This window comes from Acinonyx jubatus, chromosome C1, assembly GCF_027475565.1.
Source record: "Acinonyx jubatus isolate Ajub_Pintada_27869175 chromosome C1, VMU_Ajub_asm_v1.0, whole genome shotgun sequence".
Lineage (NCBI taxonomy): Eukaryota > Metazoa > Chordata > Mammalia > Carnivora > Felidae > Acinonyx > Acinonyx jubatus.
The window spans coordinates 23,141,947-23,163,847 of NC_069381.1; the positions used below are offsets into that span (position 1 = coordinate 23,141,947).

Below are 21,901 nucleotides of genomic sequence, written 5' to 3' on the forward strand. Positions count from 1 at the left end.
TGCTTTGAAGAGGAAGCCAGGTCAGAATCCCAGTTTCATCACTTACTAGATATGTGGCCCTGGGCAAATTAATTCATCTCTCTCAGCCTCTTTCTTTATCTGGATAAGAGATCCGTCCTGATAGAGTTACTGATGAGACAACCTCCTTAGCACCTGTGTAATACATTGTCAGCAAATGGTAGTTATTATTACTCTCTGAATACGTAATGAGGAAAGAAGAAGAGTGACAGCCCATAACTGCTGGAGTACATTTTGGTTATCTACATATGCCCACAACTAGGTGTGAGTATACAGATACCAAAAAAATACTATTTCCTAACACAAATAAGAAAGGTGAGGTTTGGAAGCCTTGGGTAGGGGGAAAGGTATTTTTGGAAGGAAAAAACTATTCAAAAAATATTTTTGTCAGGGTGTCTGGGTGGCTGCCGGTTGAGCATCTGACTCCTGATTGTGGCTCAGGTCATGAACTCATGGGGTTCATGAGTACAAGCCCCACATCAGGTTCTGCACTGACAGTATGGAGCCTGCTTGAAATTCTCTCTCTCTCTCCTCTCTCTCTCTCTCTCAAAATAAAAAAAGTGTGTGCATTTGTGTGTGTGTGTGTGTGTGTGTAGTTTTGTCATCATTTAAATAAAATTCACTTTCTATTCGATTCTGTTCACTATTTCTTCAATTAAACAGACTTTAAGCCTTTAGAGATTATATAGTGTACACAACAGCAAAAGGCATTATTTTATTTTGTATAATTAATTTTAAGAACTAGCACTGATGTCTGGTAGAGTGGACCAGGCTAAAATCACAGGAGTGGGGAACAAGAGGAACACGGTTTTCCCATCTACACTTAATATCTGATTCATCTGTTTAACTTTCTGTTCAAATTTTGCTCCAAAAGCTGAAAAAAATCTCTTCCCCATTAACCATAGAGGATTTATTAATGTGCACTGTTTTAATATTAGGCAGGCACGGGAGACATAATGCCACCTATCTAACTTCTCTTAAAGCTCTAGGAGAAAAACCCATGAACAGGCCCAAAACCCATGAACCCAAGATGATAGGACACTGGAGCTCTGATCACAGGATGACAAGGAAAAGTTGGAAACGAAATCTCAAAACACAGGAAGCAAGACCCTCAGAACCAAAACACCAGAAGAGTTTAACTAATGCCTAACCACAACGGCAGTCAATGAATATTTGCTATACATCAGGAGAAGAATTACCTTAATCCTGAACCCTCAGAACCCAGCACAGTGCCTGGATCAAAGGATATTCGCTAAATCAAAGAACAAGTGTGTTTAATGAATGATATAAAAGAGAATCCAGAATACAGCTATTTTCCCTCCTTTAAAACATTAAAACAGATGTGGGAGCTTTTAAATATTAGATATGCAAAAAAATAAAACAGAAGGAAAAAACCTAAGGTTAAGCTCCAGAACAAGAGAACCACAAGCAAATGCCCCCAGCTTGAGAACCTGTTACACCTTTGGCTCTTAATCCAAACTATTATGTTCCACCTTATCACCAATACATTCTAATTGTCAACCACAAGAATGGCCAGAAGTCACCTGTGCTTTATACTCCCATTTCTTCTAGAATTACGGCAACCCTCCCTATCGATGTGCAGATGACAGGAATTTGTTTTTGCAAATTTTAAACATTATAAACAAACCAAACTTCTTGTTCCTGAATTCTATATATTCTGACTGACACCTCTACCCTCTGGAATCATTTCACCAGAAATCTAACAACTTCCTCTCCACAATGGAGCTCCAAACAACCTCCTCAACCTACTCTAAAAACAGGTTATCAACATGTTCTGATCAGCAGCCAATCTAAGACCCCCTTCCGCTGCAAAAAGAACCTAGCAAGTGGAAAATGAGGCAAAAGTAAGGATATGTGATGCATATAAAATTATCTTGTGAAACTTTAAAGCCTCGACTTACAACTGACTGGCTAATATAACCATCAATAATTTGTGCTCATGTTTTGGTTGCTTTGTTTTATTTTTAAGACATTAGGCTAAGGCTAACGTTCTTCTTATAATGAAATCATTTTGGCAAAATTCGGCAATATCCCATTCCTATCATGAGGATGGCAACAAGGAAAAGCAAGCACATACTTCTGGAGACTAGATTCAGACACATTTGATGGAAGACAGCTCCAAACTTCCCTTAAAAACAGGCCCACTTTTCTGACACACCAGTTCACTTACCTCTCCCATCGCTCTTCCCTCCAGAGCAAGTGCTTGAAAATCATGATTCAGTTCATCCATAGAACGCACCTATCGTTCAAAATAGAGAAGGAAAAAGTTTCGAGTTAGCATCTTGAATTGTACGCTCACATTAAACACAACGGTTTACCTTCAGATACTGACAAAGACATAACAAGAAGCAAGTGACTGAAATTAAACATTCACTTACCTTCAATCAGCAGGGTTCAGAGCCAATGACCCCTGTTTTCTCCCCTCCCATTCCTTTTTTTTCCACAACATGAAAAATACATAATCCAGAAAAAGCATATTCCATCAAATGAGCATTATGTTAGCTATTTTTCATATATTTTAAATGTATAAGACCAACATGCTGAAGGGCAATGACCTATGATTATGTGACCTGAACATGGCTCTGGACTCAAAAGCCACAGTGCTTGCCCCCAACTGTGACAAGCAAGTAGAAACAAGGGGACTCATTTGAACCAACCCAGTTATTTCTTGGATAAACCTCAGGGAAAGGCACTGCAAACTGTATAGTGGGGTGTCCGAACATTTCTCCATGTTGGAAGATCTCTGCAGAGGGGCTCTTGGGATCTCAACTCCAGGAGGAAAAACCAGCACTCATCACAAGAATCCCTTCAAACCTCACCTATCATTAAACTACTGCCCACATCGGAACAATCTTTTCAGGCTTCAATGAACTCCTATCTAAGGTCATTTCTACAAGATAAGGTTAAGATCAAGGAAGAAGTGTGCGATCGTTTATTCGAAACAGTAACCCAAAAAACCTTGTCTTGTCTAATATCCTGTCGGCCCTCTCAGTTATGAGCAGCAAGCCATCTCTGCTGCCTGAGGCGAGAGGACCGTCCCTCGTTTATTCACAAGGAAGGCTCTTCGACCGCTGGAGAAAGACAGCAGAGGGCCTGAAGCAGGACTCTCACAAACCCCTCATCTGACCATCACTACCTCCCAATGTAGGTGTACAATCGCCAGCAGTGGGTACACACAAAGGTCAGGCTGAGGTCAGGCAGGCAGAGGGAAGAGTATGGAGAACACGGGCCAGAATACAGCTAGGAGAACCAACCCAAGGATTTTATTAACAGGGCTGCCTGTTTATCACCCAGCAATCTTAACTTGACTGAACCGACACCACATAAAAATATAGCTACACCGCTGTTCTGAGTCACATACCTTCAAAACCCAGAGCTGATATACGCTACAAAATGACAACGTGTCACTAAGACAAAGCAGCTTTGGGATGCCTGCTAAAAATGGAAATTTATAAAATTCAAAATGAAGCTAAAATTCAGCCCAATGAGAACAAAGAGACACAGATAGAGACCAAGCTTTCGACTGTGGTTAAAATACTTTCAAAGGGCCTGGAAACAAGCCGTGAACACATTACAAAGTGTTTCCATTATTTAGGTAAACACACTGAGTAAGCTTCTAAGCTATAGGTAGTAAAGATAAAGGCCGGGCCGTGGGGGGAGGAGAGAATGAGGACAAGATGCTAACTGGAAAACTACAAATGTCAGATGAAATCATTTTGAACCTTCAGGCCAGAGTGAACATTTACAAAGCATGTAAATCAAATGCATAAAGCTCTATATCTAGCTCTTTCTGTGGAATCCAATCATACATTTAACTAGAGCTAGGCATTTCTTGAAAATCCAATCTACAAATAGTTTTAACCAAGAATGTTGGAAATCCTATTTATATTTCCCAAGGAGGGAAATATAAAGAGAGTAGTAAGGCAAGGTACAGAACATGCAGTACACATATTTATGTCATCGTCACAACAACGTCACAGCGATTGTTTCCATTTAAAAGATGAGAACACCGAACCTCTGAGAAATGCCCTTCCCAACTGTTGTTAAGAGGGCAGAGCCCTTAAATGGCACTGCCAGGATTTAAATCCGGGGCTTCCAACTCAAAATGCAACGTCCTTCCTATGTGACCACGCTGCCTCCAAGGCAGCCACAGGAAGTTTCGCCCCCTCAGATAACAGTGCCTTCTGTTTCTGCCTGGGCTTTGAGGAGTGTGCTTTCTTGGTGTGTTTGCCTTTGCTTTCCACTGTCTCCTCCCCCGCACCTTCAAAGCCAGCCCACCCTGCCCTTGGAGCCATTTCCATTCCCTTCTATATGATCTATCTTCCCATCCATCCCTCACTCACTCACTCATTCATTCTCTCTCTCTCTCTCTCCCCTCCCCCCCCCTTTTTCCCTCTTTCCCTCTCTCTCTGTTCTTATTTGCTAGCTCTCTCAGGTCTTCTCTCTCCCTCTCTTCAGTTCCCTCTTCACCTCCTCCAGCCCTCCCTCTTTCCGGGTGTCTCCCTCTGTTCCCCCCCCCCCCACCCGGAGGATGAACCACTCTTCCTCCTACCTCTGCGCACTACCCTCCTAATTCTTGTTGGTCGTTCTCCTCACACAGGTGAGAAGGAGCCTCACTTTCCAAAGTTTGCCATGCTAGTCCAGAAACTCCATTATAAACCATTTGCCCACAGGTGACTAGACCAGACAAATCAAATCATTCTCACAAAAAAACGTTTTTAACTAGTCAGGAACATACTGTTTATAGTAGAAGCTATACCTGGTATGGTCATCGACACCAGGCAGACTCTCCACACAAATTCTTCCTAGGAAACAAAACTAATGATCAGAAGAAGATGCTCGGGAATCAAGAGAAATCAAAGAATGAAGAAATATTTTAGGTAACAAAGAAGCTCCTTCTATCATAAAAGAGAAGAGCTGGCTGCAAATTATAATCAGAGTAAATTCTCCCATCAGGACAGAACAGTCTTGTCCAGTCCTGGTGCTCTACTGCTTTCTCTAGGTTTGAGTGCCAGGTTAGTGTTAATTTCTAGCACGACTTACTAATTTCTTCTCCATTTTTGCTAAACGTCTAGAAGACGTCCTTCCTTTCACTAACTGCTCTTACCTATCTCCTTTGGTTTCACAAATCTATTTCCTGTTTTCCGTCTTTGGGCTACTTGCCAGTAACACGGAACTTTCTCAGAACCATCCAGGACTTGCTCTACCACTGCCCCTCCCCATGAAGGCATCTGCCAGTCCCTTTACTGAAGACGCGAGCAAGAGAAGCACTTTAGTGCCTGACCTACGTCTATGTTCCTCTCTTCATCCCACCACAAATACCATCCATACACAGGTCCTATGCTTCTGAGTTTCCCTTCCATTTCCCAGTTCCCAGAACTTTCTTCCGTAAACTCAACAGCTATCTCTCCTTCTAGCAGGGATCCTGTCCTAACTAGATCCTGTTGCCTAATTTGGCAAACTAAGTTGCATGTTTTACCACACGGAAGTTATAAAATAAAAACAAGTAGACCCAGAATTACAGATCACACTTGGAAAATTAAAAATTAAGCAAAAGTATCACTTTACAAATCTTTTAACATAATCAAATTCTCTTTAAGATAATCACATGGAAAGGGTGCCTGCCCTTTCCATCACCCCTTGAGAAACCCTACTTACCATACCCAACGGTCCATACACTTATCAGAATCATCAATGAATGATACACATGTCACTACTGCCTCATCTGTAAAACTGAGGTAACACCAACTCTTTTACAAGTTTGTTGTAATAGTTAAATGAGACAAAATGGCCAATACTTAGGAGGCACTTATTCAACTGTACCCACCTCACAGGTTATTCTGTTTCAAGTAACTGAAATGTCTCCTTCACCCATTCATCCCTTCTTTCCCCACCGCCCCCCCACCCCCAGGGTTAAGATTTTGGCCATTCCTTGTTGGGAGGGTGGGGTGGGTGTCTCTCCAGTTCAGCATTTCCATAATCAACGTATTAAAAGTACCTAGATCATGCAAACATCTAAATTACTTTCTAAAACTTAGCATCTCAAAGTACATCCATCTCTCTGTCTCAATTCCCAGCTAAATCATCAATTCAAAGAAACTGCAACACTCACTCTCCATCCTCATCCATTCAGAAACTTCCAAAAGGGAAACAAAAAAACAAAAAAACAACACCATCGCTGGCTCAACCTCATGTTCTTTCAGTTCTCATTTTTTAAAACACTCAGTAAAACCACTTTATAAAATTCCTTCATTCCTGAACTTCCCATGCCACTATGGCCTCCTGATTCTCCTCCTACCTCACTATTCAGATGTTTGCCAACCAACACTGTAGTCAAAGGGGGAAAAAAAGAACAAACTCAGGCACAAAGACATCCAAATGTAAACAGTTCGTGATCCAAATATTTAATCAATTACAATTAATCCATTTTTCAAGCAGGTGTTATTGAACATTATACCTCAAAGAATGGAATGAAGCAAATAATCACGGGGGACCACACAGTCTGGAATAAAAGCCCTAAGAAAGAAACAAGTTTTGACAGCGCTGTGGTCAGGTTCTTGGCCCTACTCTGCTAGCATTCCTCTTAACTGCCCAGTGTGTCTCTACAAAGAATGTCCCTCTACTTGAGCCAGCTTGACCAGTTCTCCATGGCTTGTACAGAAGAACCAAACTCGGACACAAAGATATCACTGACTTGGTATTTTTTTTTTAATTTTTTTTTAACGTTTTATTTATTTTTGAGACAGAGAGAGACAGAGCATGAACGGGGCAGGGGCAGAGAGAGAGGGAGACACAGAACCGGAAGCAGGCTCCAGGCTCTGAGCCATCAGCCCAGAGCCCGATGCGGGGCTCGAACTCACAGACCGCGAGATCGTGACCTGAGCTGAAGTCGGACGCCCAACCGACTGAGCCACCCAGGCGCCCCGACTTGGTATTTATTAAATCACACTGGCAGTCTTTTTTTTTTTTTTTAACGTTTATTTATTTTGAGAGAGACAGACACAGCACGAGCCGGGGGGGGGGGGGGGGGGGCGAGGGATGGGGGGCAGAGGGAGAGAGGGAGAGAGGGAGAGAGAGAATCCCAAGCAGGCTCCACACTGTCAACACAGAGCCCAATGGGGGGCTCAGTCTCTTGAACCGTAAGATCATGACTTCAGCCAAAATCAAGAGTCGGATGCTTAACCAACTGAGCCACCCAGGCACCCTAATATAGCATTTTAAAAAAGAGTAACTCAGAGCTATATAGTGCACTTAGAAAAATAAAATTCGACAAATCAATACTTTCTGAATATTCTCTGTAATGGACATGTTTCAAGACACCTGCTTAGAAAGGACAAGTTCATGATTCCTATCATCTCTGGCCACAAGCACCTACTGCAAAAGTATTCCCCTAAATGGCCAAATCCCTGGTACCTGGTAAGAAATGATAAACTGACCTAATCAGGTTCTTCTCTTACCATGTGAGCCTGACGGGTATGGAGAGATAAAATGAAGGTTCCTAAAGATCTGGCAGTTGGGGCTATCATTTTTGATTCAAGTATCAGCTGGTGAATAAGCAGAAGACAAGCAACGTAGAGAAAGAAATGTGCTGGAAACAGAAAGCCACCTAGTGCCAAGGGGGCCCACGTTTACATTTCTACTCAGGGGTGGTCAGAGAGAATCCCTGGCATTCTTTCATTAAAGCCCTGAATTTTTGCTAGTTAAAACATATTTCTACACCTTGAGACTAAAATTGCCTTTACTAGAATATGTGCTTCCTCAACCACTGAATCTAAGTTGTCAGAGGAGCTTTTCTCCTCCACAACTACCTTTGTTCTCCTGGAGGATTTTCTGCACAGGCAAGCCTAGATCACGTTAGCTCTGTTTCACTAGCACAAATCCAGAACAATATAAGCAGGGGAGCTGGTGCCAAGAACCATTACAGGAAGGAGACACCAGTGAGAAAAAGCCAAGCAAAAGCCAGAGAAACTTGAGCAGTGCCTGGCTGGCTCAGATGGCAGAGCATGAGACTCTGGATCTCGGGGCTGGTCTGTTTGAGCCCCATGTTGGGCGTAGAGATTAGTTAAAAAAATAAGACCCTAAAAAAAAAAGGCAGGAGAAACTTGAGCGATAAAATATGGAAAGGGAACATGAGAATTAACTACTAAGTCTGTTCTACAGCAGCTCCTGTACCACTACGTATCAGTATCATAAACAATAACTGATACTTGCTAAGCCTTACTTTGTGCCAGACCCTATCCTATAAATACTCTGTATGTTTTAACAATCATAATTTGAAAATGCAGGTACTCTTACAAAAGCACCCACTTTGTAAGAAAAGCAAAAACTGGTCCTCAAATAAAATTTAAATAAATCAGCATCCTTCTTGGCGGGGAGGGGATGGGTGGCATTGACAAAAAAACCCACTCTTTCGGCCTAAGTGGCTGCACACCCTACTACGTGATCTTACTCATGAAGGTTTCCATTCTTTTTCACTGTCAGTGACAACACTAAACACCAGCATTTGCTGAGTTTCAAGACACTGTACTACAAAAATAGATATTATTCCACTTTATACACAAGGAAACCAAGGTTTAGTGAAGTAATCTGTGCAAAGTCATATAGCAGATAGAGTGGAATTCAAATTTAAGTCTCTACCCTTTACTACCTTCTCTGTTCTCGTCAAAGTCACACAAAAGCACACCTGGGTTCAACAGCTGTTCCAGCAACTAATTACTACGCTATTTTGATACTGTCTTCTATGATACACAATGAGGAAAATGAAGTCACCACAGCCAGGATTAGACAGAACGTCCACTTCATGTTTTTTTATTTTTTTAATGTTTATTTATTTTTGAGAGAGAGAGAGAGAGAGAGAGAGAGAGAGAGAGCGCGCGCGTGAGTGGGGACGGGGGCAGAAAGAGAGGGAGACACAGAATCCGAAGCAGGCTCCAGGCTCTGAGCTGTCAGCACAGAGCCTGACGTGGGGCTCAAATTCACAGAACCTGAGCTGAAGTCAGATGCTTAACCGACTGAGCCACCCAGGCGCCCCCATCCACTTCTTTATTATCTATCATTAAACACTGCTACTACTTTTACTAATTAAGGTAAATATATTAGAATTACAGATTTCCTAATATGCTGGTGGCATTCTGCTAGGGTGATTAACAGACCCACATAATAAACTACTAGAACTAAGTTACCAAAACTGTTTTGCTACCAGACTACCAGAATATATACATCTCACGTAAATGTCAGCACTTCCTAAACATAAAAGAAAACAATTTTGAAAGTAAAAGGAATTAATACACATTTTCAAAATCATTTAATGATACTAGTGACCTTTAAACACAAAAAAACCTCACAACTGCTGGTTCTACCAGTCTTTTTCTTAATTTCACCAATCATGTTCAAACTGAAATCGATAATGAAGGCAAGGCCATTTTAACTGCAAAAAGAAACGGTTTAATTGTTATGGAAGAACCTAATAAAAAGTGTAAAACTTAAGACAATGATCGGGGCGCCTGGGTGACTCAGTTGGTAGAGCAGCAACTCTTGGTCTGAGTTCAAGCCCCTCACTGGATGCAGAGATTACTTAAAAATAAAACACCTTAAAAACTTCAGATAATGATCAATCGTCTCTCTTCTTGTCTGGAAACTACTATCTGTAGCCAGAGAGCTGACTGGCATATTGCTAACCACCAAAAAAACCCAAAATTCAGAAACATAAAAGAGACTCCTATACCACTATAGAGATTACATTTACATAAAAAAAAATGTTTATTTACAAATGGGGAACACACCAGAAAGCGTTCATTAGCAGTAAAAAACTTCATTCTGAAATACCAATCTCAAGAGAGAACATATGGAAAAAATAAAAAAAGATAAATGAAGAATACTCATCCAAAAGTTCCTAAATCAGGTTGTGGCAAATCTGTATCAGGCTCTTTTCAAAAAATGAAACAAAATTTAAAGGCACCATTGACCTCACTGGAATCAGGAACAATCTTACTGGCAGAGTATTAGAGTCTATGTGAAAGTAGCAAATATTTACCCACCAAAAAGGCATAGAAGTGGATTTTCCAAAGTCTTGCTAACATCAAATTTTCTGAGATTCACTTTGTCATCCCTGGGGCTCACTAACAGACATGTAAGAATTCCTACCATAAGAAGGGTTTGTCAGAGAAAACAACTTAAGGGCCTACACAGTCACTGATAAGAATTTTCCACAAATTACAAGACAGTGACTATTTTTAACAAATGTACAATTAAGACCACCAGTGGAAACTACCAATTTTGGAAAATAAGCTGGGAGGAGAAACTATCAGCCGCAAGGTACGCCTACAGTGTCAGTCTCCAGGTGGGAGAGGTCCTTACGCAAAGACTACTTCTCTAGTTATTTGCTCTCCCTTGTTGGCAAACCAGAAGTTGGATACAAACAAAAGTTCAAAGACCATGGCACACAGGTCCTACTGCTCTCTTAACTGCTGTCATAACCACTAAGTAGCAAAACTGCACTTTATCAATAGTGCCATGGCAGTTCGTCTTCTTTCTCTAAAAGTCACCCCCACAGTATTAAAAACATGACGGGCAGTACACACGAATATCTGTAATGTGAGAAATTACCCTTGGTCTCAGGAGTGATAAAAATAGCAGAAATAGGACTTCCAGTGCCAGCTTCTTTAAAATGGTTCTTATCCTGCTTAAAAGAATACTTTGTCATGTTTTTCTACAGCTTTTCAAGAAAGAAATCTGATGGGGCACCTGTGTGGCTCAGTCGGTTAAGCATCCGATTTCGGCTCAGGTTATGATCTCAGGTCATGAGTTTGAGCTCCGCATTGGGCTGTCTGCTCTCAGCACAGAGCCTGCTCTGGACCCTCTGTCGTCCTCTCTCTCTGCCCCTCCCTTTCTCCTTCTTTCTCTCTCTCCCTCTCTCTCTAAACTAAACAATTAAAAAAAAAATTTTTTTAAGAAATTTGACAATATGCATCAAGTTTTATAAATGTTCATTGCCTCTGTTCTAGTAACTCCACTTCTAGGATTTTAGCCAAAGCAAATAATCAGAAATACGATCAAAGAGTGTTAACAAAGATCTTCAACCTGGCAATGTGATGGCAAAAGTGGTAAAAAGTTAAACTACAGCAGGAATCATTAAGTGTAGTATATATTCACTTACAGAATTTTATGCAGCTATTTAAAACATCTTTAAAATTGTTCGAGAAAAATGTGTATGTGTAAGGATTCTAAAGACAACAAATCTGCATATATAAAAAGATACAAATACATTTCCATACAGAGACATAAACAAAGTAAGACTAGAAGGTTAAAAAAAAGACTAAGATAATATACTCAAATGTTAAAATTTCTTCAGTAGTTTCTGTATTTTGTGTAATGCCTATGAAAAAAATCAGAATCTTCTAAAAACAAATTTGACAATATTTGTCTTTAAAATATTAGTAACTTTCAAACCAATAATCCTCTTTCTAAAAACATCTTAAATAACCACAATGAGGAATAAGTTCTATAAGCCAAGGTGCTCACTGTGTAGTTACTTTTAACAATAAGAAAAAAACAGTTAAGAAATACTTTCAACAGGGGCACCTGCATGGCTCAGTCGATTAAGCGTTCAACTGCTGATTTCAGCTCAGGTCATGATCTCACTCACAGTTTGAGAGTTTGAGCCCCCATCGGGCTCCGAGCTGGCAGGGCAGAGCCTATTTGAGATTCTCTCTCCCTCTCTCTCTGCCCCTCCCTGCTTGCTTGCTCGCTCTCTCTCTCAAAATAAACAAACAAGCTTAAAAAATTTAAAGAAAGAAAGAAAAAAATTTTCAACAAAAAGTTAGGGGTAGGATAGCCAACAGTCAATAAAAATTAGGTTAGTTATGGTACATTCAGAAGCAGCTTCTACAAGGAAACACTGTGAAAAAGAACAGAAATAGGATGGGCCTTTTATGACTGTCAGAATAGTTCATACTTACTGACTATGTTCTAGGTAGCAGTATGTATTATTTAATTCTCAAATTATAAAATAATTCCTAATTATCCTCCATTTCCCATTTTTTTAATGGAGGAGGAAACTGAGGTAGAGAAAGGTTAAAAACTCGCCCAAAGTTACCCAGGCAGGCTGACTCCTGTGTCTCTTTCCGGTGTCCTATATTGAGGGATCAAAATGTGTCTGGGGTACTCCAACTGTTTAAATGGGCAATAAAGACAAAAGGGCCCATCCAGATCCAACAAAGCTGCACCAGACAAAAGCCTGCTAGAAACCCAAAAGCGGAGAAGGAGCTGTGCACACTACTCTGCCGCCCAACTGTGTATCTGAAGATGTAACAGCCACCCACACAGCCCATCTGTGGCCAGAACTCTCTCCGTTAATTCAAGGATGATCAAAAGGAAGCAAGTCATCATGAGGCCACAGGGAGTAAACTACTTAATGAGGAAAAAGAAGTCACATCCTGAAGATATAAAAGAGAAGATTTCTGAAAATGATTTACCTATTGGAAGAAAGAATATAGATCTACAGACAAAAATTCATAGCAAAATTCAAATCCACAAGGCAGTAAGTCAACTGCTGAATGTGTAAAATTTACATAGTATATCATACAAAGGAGTATTATTTGGCCACAAAAAGGAATGAAGCACTGATACATAAACATGCATGAACCCTAAAAACATTAGGTAAGTGAAAGAAGCCAGACACAAAAAGCCATATATTTATATGATCCCATTTATATAACATATCCACAATAAACAAATCTACAGAAACAAGAATAGACTTGGGTTTGCCAGGGACTTGGAAAAGGAGAAAATAGGCAATGACTACTAATGAGTACAAAGTTTCTTCTGGAAGTGCTAAAAATGTCTACAGTTACATAGCTCATAAGTTGCATAATACTGTGGATGTACTAAAAACCACTGAATTACAAATTTAAGGACAAATTTTAAGGTATGTGAAAAATAGCTCAATAAAGCTGTTATTTAAAAAACAGAACCTGGCACACTTTTTCTGTAACAGGCCAAAGAATATAGGCTTTGTGGGCTACACAGGGTCTTTATCATATCTTTCTTTGGTTTGGTTTGTTTTGATTTGGTTCAACTATTTAAAAAGGTAAAAAACCATTCTTAGCTCAAGGGCCATACATAAACAGGCAGCAAGCCAGATTTGGCACAGAGGCCACAGTTTGCCAAATCTAGTTTAAAAATAAATCATTCTTAAATTTTTCCAAGTGAATACATGCTAAGTTAATGCTGATCTATAAATTAAGTAAAAGATCTTTTATCAAACTTATAAATAGAGTTCCACAAATGTTACTGGATAAAGGGACCAGGGAAAATGTATCAAACAGAATTTAACATTTTTATCAATAATTAAGATCATATAAATAATAAGAATAAAACCCACATTAAAAAATAAAGATAACTGCTCACGTGAAAAGATGCTGAACATCATTAGCCATCACGGGAATATAGATTCAAACCACAATGAGATACCATCACGTACCTATCAGAATGGCTAAGATAAAAAAACATACCACCACCACATGCTGGTAAGGGTTCAGAAAAATTAGACCAAACATGGCTGGTAAGAATGCAAAATGGCACAGCCAACTCTGGAAAACGATTTGGCAGTTTCTTCAAAAACTGAACATGCAACTATCCTATGATCGACCCAGCACCTGCACTCCTAAAGCAGTTAGCCCAGAGAAATGACAGCTTATGGTCACAGAAACACTTGAATATGAATGCTCACGGCAGCTTTATTTCCAGCAACTAAAAACCAGAATCTGCCCAGATGCCCTTCCATGGGTGAAACAAACTGTGGTACATCTACAAAACAGCACAGTGTGCAGCAACAAGAAGGAATAAACTACTATATGCAACAACTTGCTAAAAGTCTCCAGGACCTTCTGCAGAGCAAGAAAAGGCCAATCCCCAAAGGTAATACGATGATTCCATTCAGAATAGTTTGGAAAAGACAAAATTGCAAAACTGGAGAATAAGAAATTAGAGTTTGGGGGGAGCTCCCCTATCCCCTACCCCTCAAGGGGAAGGTGGATGTGGTTATAAAAAGAGCTACTCAGAGGCACCTGGGTGGCTTAGTTGGGCAAGCTTCTGACTTCAGCTCAGGTCATGATCCCACAGTTCGTGGGTTCAAGCCCTGCATCGGGCTCCACACTGAGCATGGAGCTTGCTTAAGATTTTCTTTTTTTCTCTGCCCCCCCACTCCACCCCGCCCCTCTGCCCCCTGCCCCATTCGCTCTCTCTAAAATAACAAAGAAAGAAAGAAAGGGGAGAGGCCCTTTATCTTAATAAAACTCCCATACCACATTTAAAATACACACACACACACACACAAATGAGATCAAAACCGGAGAAATCAGAGGTGCCTGGGTGGCTCAGTCGGTTAAGCATCTGACTTCGGCTCAGGTCACGATCTCACCATTCATGGGTTCGAGCCCCCATAGGGCTCTGTGCTGACAGCTCTGAGCCTGGAGCCTGCTTTGGATTCTGTGTCTCCCTCTCTCTGCTCCTCCCCTGCTTACGCTCTCTCTGTCTCTCAAAAATAAATAAATAAATGTTAAAAATTTTTTTAATTAAAAACAAAACTGGAAAAACTCAGTAAGATTGGATGGATTTTTATCAATGTCAGCATCTTAGTTGTAATGTCATATTACACAACATTACCTACAAAATGTTATCTACAAATGTTATACTGTAAAATGTTACCCCTGGGGAGAAATTTGGCAAACTGCATAAAGGATTGTACACTGTATTATTATACTCTGTATTATTTCTTAAAATAGTATGTGAGTTGACAATAACTAAATCAAAATTTTAAATTAAAAAAAGACAGGTGTGGGGTGCTTGTGGCTCAATTGGTTAAGTGTCCAACTTCGGTTCAGATCCTGATCTCACAGTTGTTAAGTTCGAACCCCACGTTGGGCTCTCCACTGTCACCATGGAGCCTGCTTAGGATTCTCTGTCCCCCTCTCTCTTTGCCCCTCTCCCACTCGCTCACTCTCTTTAAAAAATAAAATAGGAAAGAAGGAAGCAAGGAAGGAAGGAAGGAAGGGAGGGAGGGGGACAGGCAGATGGGCGGCTGAGTCGGATAAATGTCTGACTCTTGATTTTGGCTCAGGTCATGATCCCAGGGTTATGGACTTGAACCGTGCACATCAGGTTCCATGTGTGGAACCTGCTGGGATTCTCTTTTTCTCCCAATCTCTCTGTCCCTTACCTGCTTATTCTCTCTCTCTCAAAATAAATAAACATTAAAAAAGAAAAGGCCACTATAAAGAAATAATGAAGATATGGCTTAAAAATATGGAGAATAAACAGAGGGTTGCTGGAGAGGTGGGGGGGGGGGGAGATGAGCTCAATGGGTAAGGGGCATTAAGGAATCTACTCCAAAAATCATTGTTTCACTATATGCTAACTTGAATGTAAATTAAAAAAATAAAGAAAAAAAATAAATTTCTTTAAAAATGAGAGTTCCATAAAAAAGATAGTCCTGAGCAAAAAAAAAAAAAAAAAACCCTAAAATAAGCAAATATATAACCAAAAGAACCTTTTTCTCAAGCTACAAAAAAAAAAACCAATGCAGATCAAAAGGTTTCACTCAAATAGCACATAAAAATCACATCCTGAACAAACTATCCTAAAGTTGGAGTATTCCTTAAGTATTCCAGCAGGGGGGGGCGGTTTACTCTTGGTTCTCTAAAATACTACATGCCAGGGTGCCTGGGTGGCTCAGTCGGTTAAGCGGCCGACTTCGGCTCAGGTCATGATCTCCCAGTCCGTGAGTTCGAGCCCCGTGTCGGGCTCTGTGCTGACAGCTCAGAGCCTGGAGCCTGTTTCAGATTCTGTGTCTCCCTCTCTCTGACCCTCCCCTGTTCATGCTCTGTCTCTCCCTGTCTCAAAAATAAATAAAACATTAAAAAAAAATTTTTTAAATAAAGAAAGAAAATAAAATACTACATGCCAAAGACAATAAAACATACAAACTATGGCCAAAGATTTGGTCTTGATACAACTGTCTTTCACATATAAAGGCTACAGAAACACAATATAGAAAAATAACAAAAATATGCCACCCACATTCCATCTTTCAAGTAATGAGTGTACCAAGCATTCCAGCTGAGAGAATTAAAATTAAGCACACAAAATGGATAACAGTCACAAAACCATTTAATGGAACACTACTGAGCAATAAAAAGGACAATAAACAATAAACAACAACAATAAGCAATAAACAACAACATAGATTCTCAAATGCATTATGCTAAGTGAAAAAAAAACAGATTCAAAACTACATACATTTACAGTATATGACATTTTGGAAAAGGCAAAACTAAAGGGGCAAAAAACAGATTCATGGTTACCAGAATCTGGTTACCAGAATCATGGTTACTCTGGGAACAGAGTTAAGAAGTGACTATGAAGGGGCTCCATGGAATGTGGGGATGGGTCAAACTGATCTTGATCATGGTAGTTACAAGAATATCTGCATTTGTCAAAACCTATAAAAGTGCATACTAAAATAACATATTTTACTATACACAAATTGTATCTTAAAAAGGGGGAAAAATAATTACACAAGAGGTAGAATAGCTTTATGAACATCTAGCAGTATTTTTCCCATTCTAAGACCTAAGAAAATAATTCAAACTGCAAATATTGATGAACAAAATATTCATTACAGAACCACCTACAATTGTAAAAATTTAGAAGCCTAAATGACTAATATCAGGAAATAATACAGAAAAGAATGAGACCATTAGACATAATGGAATATTATAAAACCTTAAAATTATCTATGGAAATATTCCATCATAGGGTATTTTGATATGTTAGACCAAAAAAAAAAAAAAAAAAAAGACAGAAAACTATAATCACAGAAATGTTTTTATTTTACCTGAACTTGTTCCAAAAAGGATTCAGAGTGACTTACAAAATCGAGTAAATTCAACTAATGAGAAAATTAAGGCAAAGGGAAAATGAGAAGAGCCTTGTTTATAAAATGTATGTAATTGGGTCCAATATACTTGCTAGAAATGAACCATAAATTTATCTCTAACTTCTCCAGTGGTTAACCAAAACAGAAAAATAATTAGTAAAAATTCATACTGCCCATAAGATTAAAAAAAAAAAAAAGGCAAAACTCAAGAAGCAATCGTTCTTGTTATTAGCACCAAAGAGATTTTCCTGTCTATAAATATATAATTATTTACATTTTTAAAATTTTTTAATAAAAAACCAGATAGACCTATCATAAAAGGTTATAGAAGACCGAATTACAGTTAGTTGGTTGGTTTCCTGCATGTTTTTATAATTTTGTAATTGGATGTACTTTCCAAAATATTTACAATGAGCATTTATTGATTTTAGAAATCAAAAGTACCTACAAGTTATTTTTAATGGGAGGGAAAAACATTTTATTTGATTTTTAAATCCCTGTTTATGAGGATACACAGAATGGCACTGAACCATGGAAAGAGTCCTTAGTTGGCCCATAATGAAAACAAAATTACATTCACTGTCAATAAAAATGACCCCTGTTTTAACATATCTGCATATATACGTATTTTTTTAAGTAATCTCTACACCCAATGTGGGGCTCAAACTCACACCCCCAATATCAAGAGTTGCACGTTCAACCGACCGACTGAGCCATCCAGGGCAGGCGGCATAAAGGGAATAAACACTGGTGCGATAAAGTTTCTTGAGTTAAACACTTCATTATTATTGTTACAGTTACAAACAACCGGCACAAGAAACAGATTGTCTATCAAGTCTTCAACCAGGAGGCCTACAAAATGTCTTCCTCCATTTAGTGGCCTTGTCACAAACCCTTACTACTCCCTTGTTTCAACATTCTATTGTAGTATGTAAGGGAATAAGGAATTCTCACTGAGTAAATCTATCCAGATAAATCACAGCAACATAATTAAGAAGGCAGCTAGCTACCAAGCACATCAAATAGCTCATTCTGGACTCTATGATCCTAAAAGAGTACATAATACATAAATCCAAAACTGTATCTGTGGGAGAATATATTTCAGAGTTTTATCTCCTCTGAATTTAAAAAAGTGGTGGTGGGGGGTGCACCTGGGTGGCTCAGTCAATTAGGTGCTCAGACTCTCGGTCATGATCTCACAGTTTGTGGGTTCAAACCCTGCATCAGACTCAGTGCTGGCAGCGCGGGGCCTGCTTAGGATTCTCTCTCTCTGCCCCTCCCCTGCTTGTGCTCTCGCTCTCATAATAAATAAACTTAAAAAAAAAAAAAAAAAGTAAGAAGTCCTAATCAAAATAATCTCTGAAGCACTGGCAGGTATTAATTTATGTGGCTTAATTCTTTATAGAATTCCACCTGATGTTATGCAAACAGTAAACCTCCATTTGCTCCTTTTTTGAGCACAGTTACTACCTTTAGTTCCTTACCCTTAATACAGTTTGTATTACTGTGAGGTCATGAAGCATGCAAGTTTCCCTCTTGTGGTTGAGAAGAACTTCAGCTATAGCAAATTTATCAGGTTTTAAACTTGTTTATTTATGGGTGTCGTGAGTGCCATGGAATAATGTTTGAAACTGGATTTAAAAACCAAAACACATAGGAGTTTTTTCCTCCCATTAAAAATAATGTGTTTAAGGTAATTTTGAATTCTAAAAACAATAAACCCTCACTGCAAACATTTTGGAAAGTACAGAAAACTACAAAATGGTATAAAGACCACTGAGAAAAAGCAGGGAAGGGGGACAGAACTATAATTTAAACAGTACTCATGGAAGGCCTCAATAAAAAAGTAACATTTAAACAAAGGACTTGGAAGGAGGTGAGGGAGCAACTTTTACAGCCATCTATGGAGGAGCATTCATCCCTTAGGGCATGGGGTATACCTGTGATTCTAGAAATAACAAGAGTTGTTTTAATGTCATTCCAAATGCCATTAAAATACAGTAATTAAAGTCTAGGCCTAGGCAGAAAGCAAATCAGCAGTTGCTGCTGGGGAATTAAAAGTGGCCCATGAAACTTTTGGAGAGATGGGAACTGTCATTATGATTAGAGTGATCCTGTCATGGGTGAATACTCTGTGTCAAAACTATCATATTATACATCTAAAATGTGTGCATTTTATTATGTACTTATACTTCAATAAAGGTAATTTAAAAAAGAAAAATTCTAGCCTTAGAGCCCTAGCCCTCACGGTTGGTGAGTTCGAGACCCACATTGGGTGAGCACCAGCCCCACTTCAGGTGAGCCCTGCTTCTCTCTGTCTCTCTGTCTCTCCTGGGATTTTCTTTCTCTGCCTGTCACTCACTTGTGCCCTCCTTCTCTCTCTCAAAAAAAAAAAAAAAAAAAAAAAAAAAATATATATATATATATATATATATACGAAAATAATATATATACCAACAGAGAAAATAAATACTCGTATAATGTTGGTAAAACTTTAAATTCGTAGAACAACGTGGAAATCTGGAGAAAAATATGGAAATATGTATCAAAATCTTAAATACATTCTTTTCCTTGATCTGTCAATTTCACCTCTGTAAATACAGTCTAAAGAAATAATAGCAGAGGGGCGTCTGGGTGGCTCAGCTGGTTAAGTGCCCAACTTTGGCTCAGGTCATGATCGCTCAGTTCGTGAGTTGGAGCTCTGCACCAGGCTCACAGAGCCCACTTCAGATCTTCTACCCTCCTCTCTCTGTCCCTCCCCCACTCATTCATTTCTCTCTCTCTCTCTCTCTCTCTCTCTCTCTCCCTCCCTCCCTCAAAATAAATATATAAAAACTTAAAAAAAAAGAAATGACCGCAGAATACAAAAATAAAACTACCTATTGTTACTATAGCATTGTTTAGAAGGTCAAAAGCTGAAAATACTCTGAAAGTTCACTAATGTGAGATAAGTCAGTCAAAATAAATCACTGTAGCTCCATGCACTAAGGCCCTTAAAGAAGAATCAAACGTTATTGACCTGAAAGGATAGTCACAATGTATTAAGGGCAAAAAGGCACCTGTGTACATGTGTAATATACTTAGAATGTTCCCACTTGGCTTAAAACTAAAACACATGAATCTGTGTTTGTATATATACACACAGAAAACATCTAGAAAGAAAATGACCTGTGCTGTTAGAAGTATTTTACTTTGAAAAAGTTAATGAAAATTTTTAGATCATAAAAAAATTCCATTTTAGACAGAAAGTAGATTAGTGGTTGCTAAAGGAATGAGGGAAGTGGACAGTCACTGGTAATGGGTACACGGTTTCTTTTGGGCATAATAAAAATGTTCTAAAATTTTATTGTAGTGATGGTTGCACAACTCTGTGAATACTAACAACCACTGAACAGTGCATTTTATTTTTTGAGAGAGAGAGAGAGAAAGCGGGCAAGAGCAGGGTAGAGGGGCAGAAGGAAAGAAAGAGAAAGAATCTTAAGTAGGCTCCTCACTCAGTGTGCAGCCCAACGCAGGGCTCAATCCCACAACCCTGGGATCGTGACCTGAGCTAAAATTAAAAATCAGACACTCAGCTGATTGAACCACCCCGGTGCCCCTGAATAGTACATTTTAAATGGGTGAATTGTGGGGCGCCTGAGTGGCTCAATCGGTTAAGCATCTGACTTCAGCTCAGGTCATGATATTGCAATTCTTGAGTTTGAGCCCCACACTGGGCTCTGTGCTGACAGCTCAGAGGCTTGAACCTGTTTCAGATTCTGTGTCTCCCTCCCTCTCTGCCCCTCCTCCACTCATGCTCTGTGTTTCTCTCTCAAAAATAAATAAATATTAAAAAAAAATTTTAAGTAAACAAATGGGTGAATTGTAATGTATGTGAACTACATCACAAAACCTTTTAAAAATCACAGTTTGGGGGCACCTGGCTGGCTCAGTCAACAGAGCATACAACTCCTGATCTCGGGGTCATGAGTTCAAGCCCCATGCTAGGTGTAGAGATCACTTAAATAAATAAATAAATAAATAAATAAATAAATAAATAAATAAATATTTATTTAAATAATAAACACATAAAATAAAAAATAAAATTCACAGTTTGTACCTTATACTACACCCCAATAAAAAGCTTGAACCCAAACAGTACCTCTTAAAAAGCTTCAAATAGGAAAAATGAGTCACTAATCTTAAAAGCAATTAACCACTGACAATACAGGGTTAAACTACAACTTTGATCCTATGTTCATAAGTATGTGATCTTCAACTATGCTAGTACAGAGTATTCACTTCAGAGAACAGGAATGAACCTTGTAAATGTATTAGGTTGAAAAAGTACAGCACTGTTTTCCAGTAAGCGATGTAACTGTGAACAGAAACAAAGTTTTAATGTTTTACAAATTAAAGAAAGTAAACCTTGCTCCTCCAGCCCCTTCTGTTTGCCTATCTTTTAGGGTTTCAAGAAATGTCAAATAGGGGAGGGGGGTGGGGGGGAGGAGGGGCAAAGCAAAAAGAAAAAGCATAAAACCAGAGCTGATAAGAATTTAAAAGTTCTTTAACACAACCTTTCAAGAAATGCTAACTGGCTCCTTATCTTCAAGCCCAAAACCCTCTCAGTATTCCAAGACCATACATTCTGTTACACCTTAGACCTTATCAATTCAAAATAACATCTTAATACCCTTGAAAATAAAACACTCCACTCAATGAGTCTCTTCAATATGCTCTGAAAACATATTGTATTCACTCATCATTTATGAGGTAAACACTACTTGCCAGGTGCTGGAGATACAAGGCTAAAAGATTCTTCAAGAGGAACCATCACAGTAGTTCTTAACCAAAGGGCACATGAGGATCACCAGGGAGTGCTTTTTAAAAAAAACACATGAACTGTGTCTCATCACTGGAGATTTGGATTCAGTAGGTCTGGACTTA

At 39.2% G+C, this 21,901-nt stretch overlaps 1 protein-coding gene across 24 annotated transcripts in view; it reads right to left on the minus strand.

Moving 5' to 3' along the window:
- PUM1 (pumilio RNA binding family member 1) overlaps positions 1-21,901 on the minus strand; it is a 132,675-nt gene that overhangs the window by 90,068 nt on the left and 20,706 nt on the right. For all 24 annotated transcript variants that reach the window (XM_027059844.2, XM_053210396.1, XM_053210379.1 and 21 more), the window contains one exon: positions 2,210-2,278. In XM_027059844.2, the coding sequence (XP_026915645.1) occupies positions 2,210-2,278 (69 nt within the window). The remainder of the gene's footprint in view (positions 1-2,209; positions 2,279-21,901) is intronic.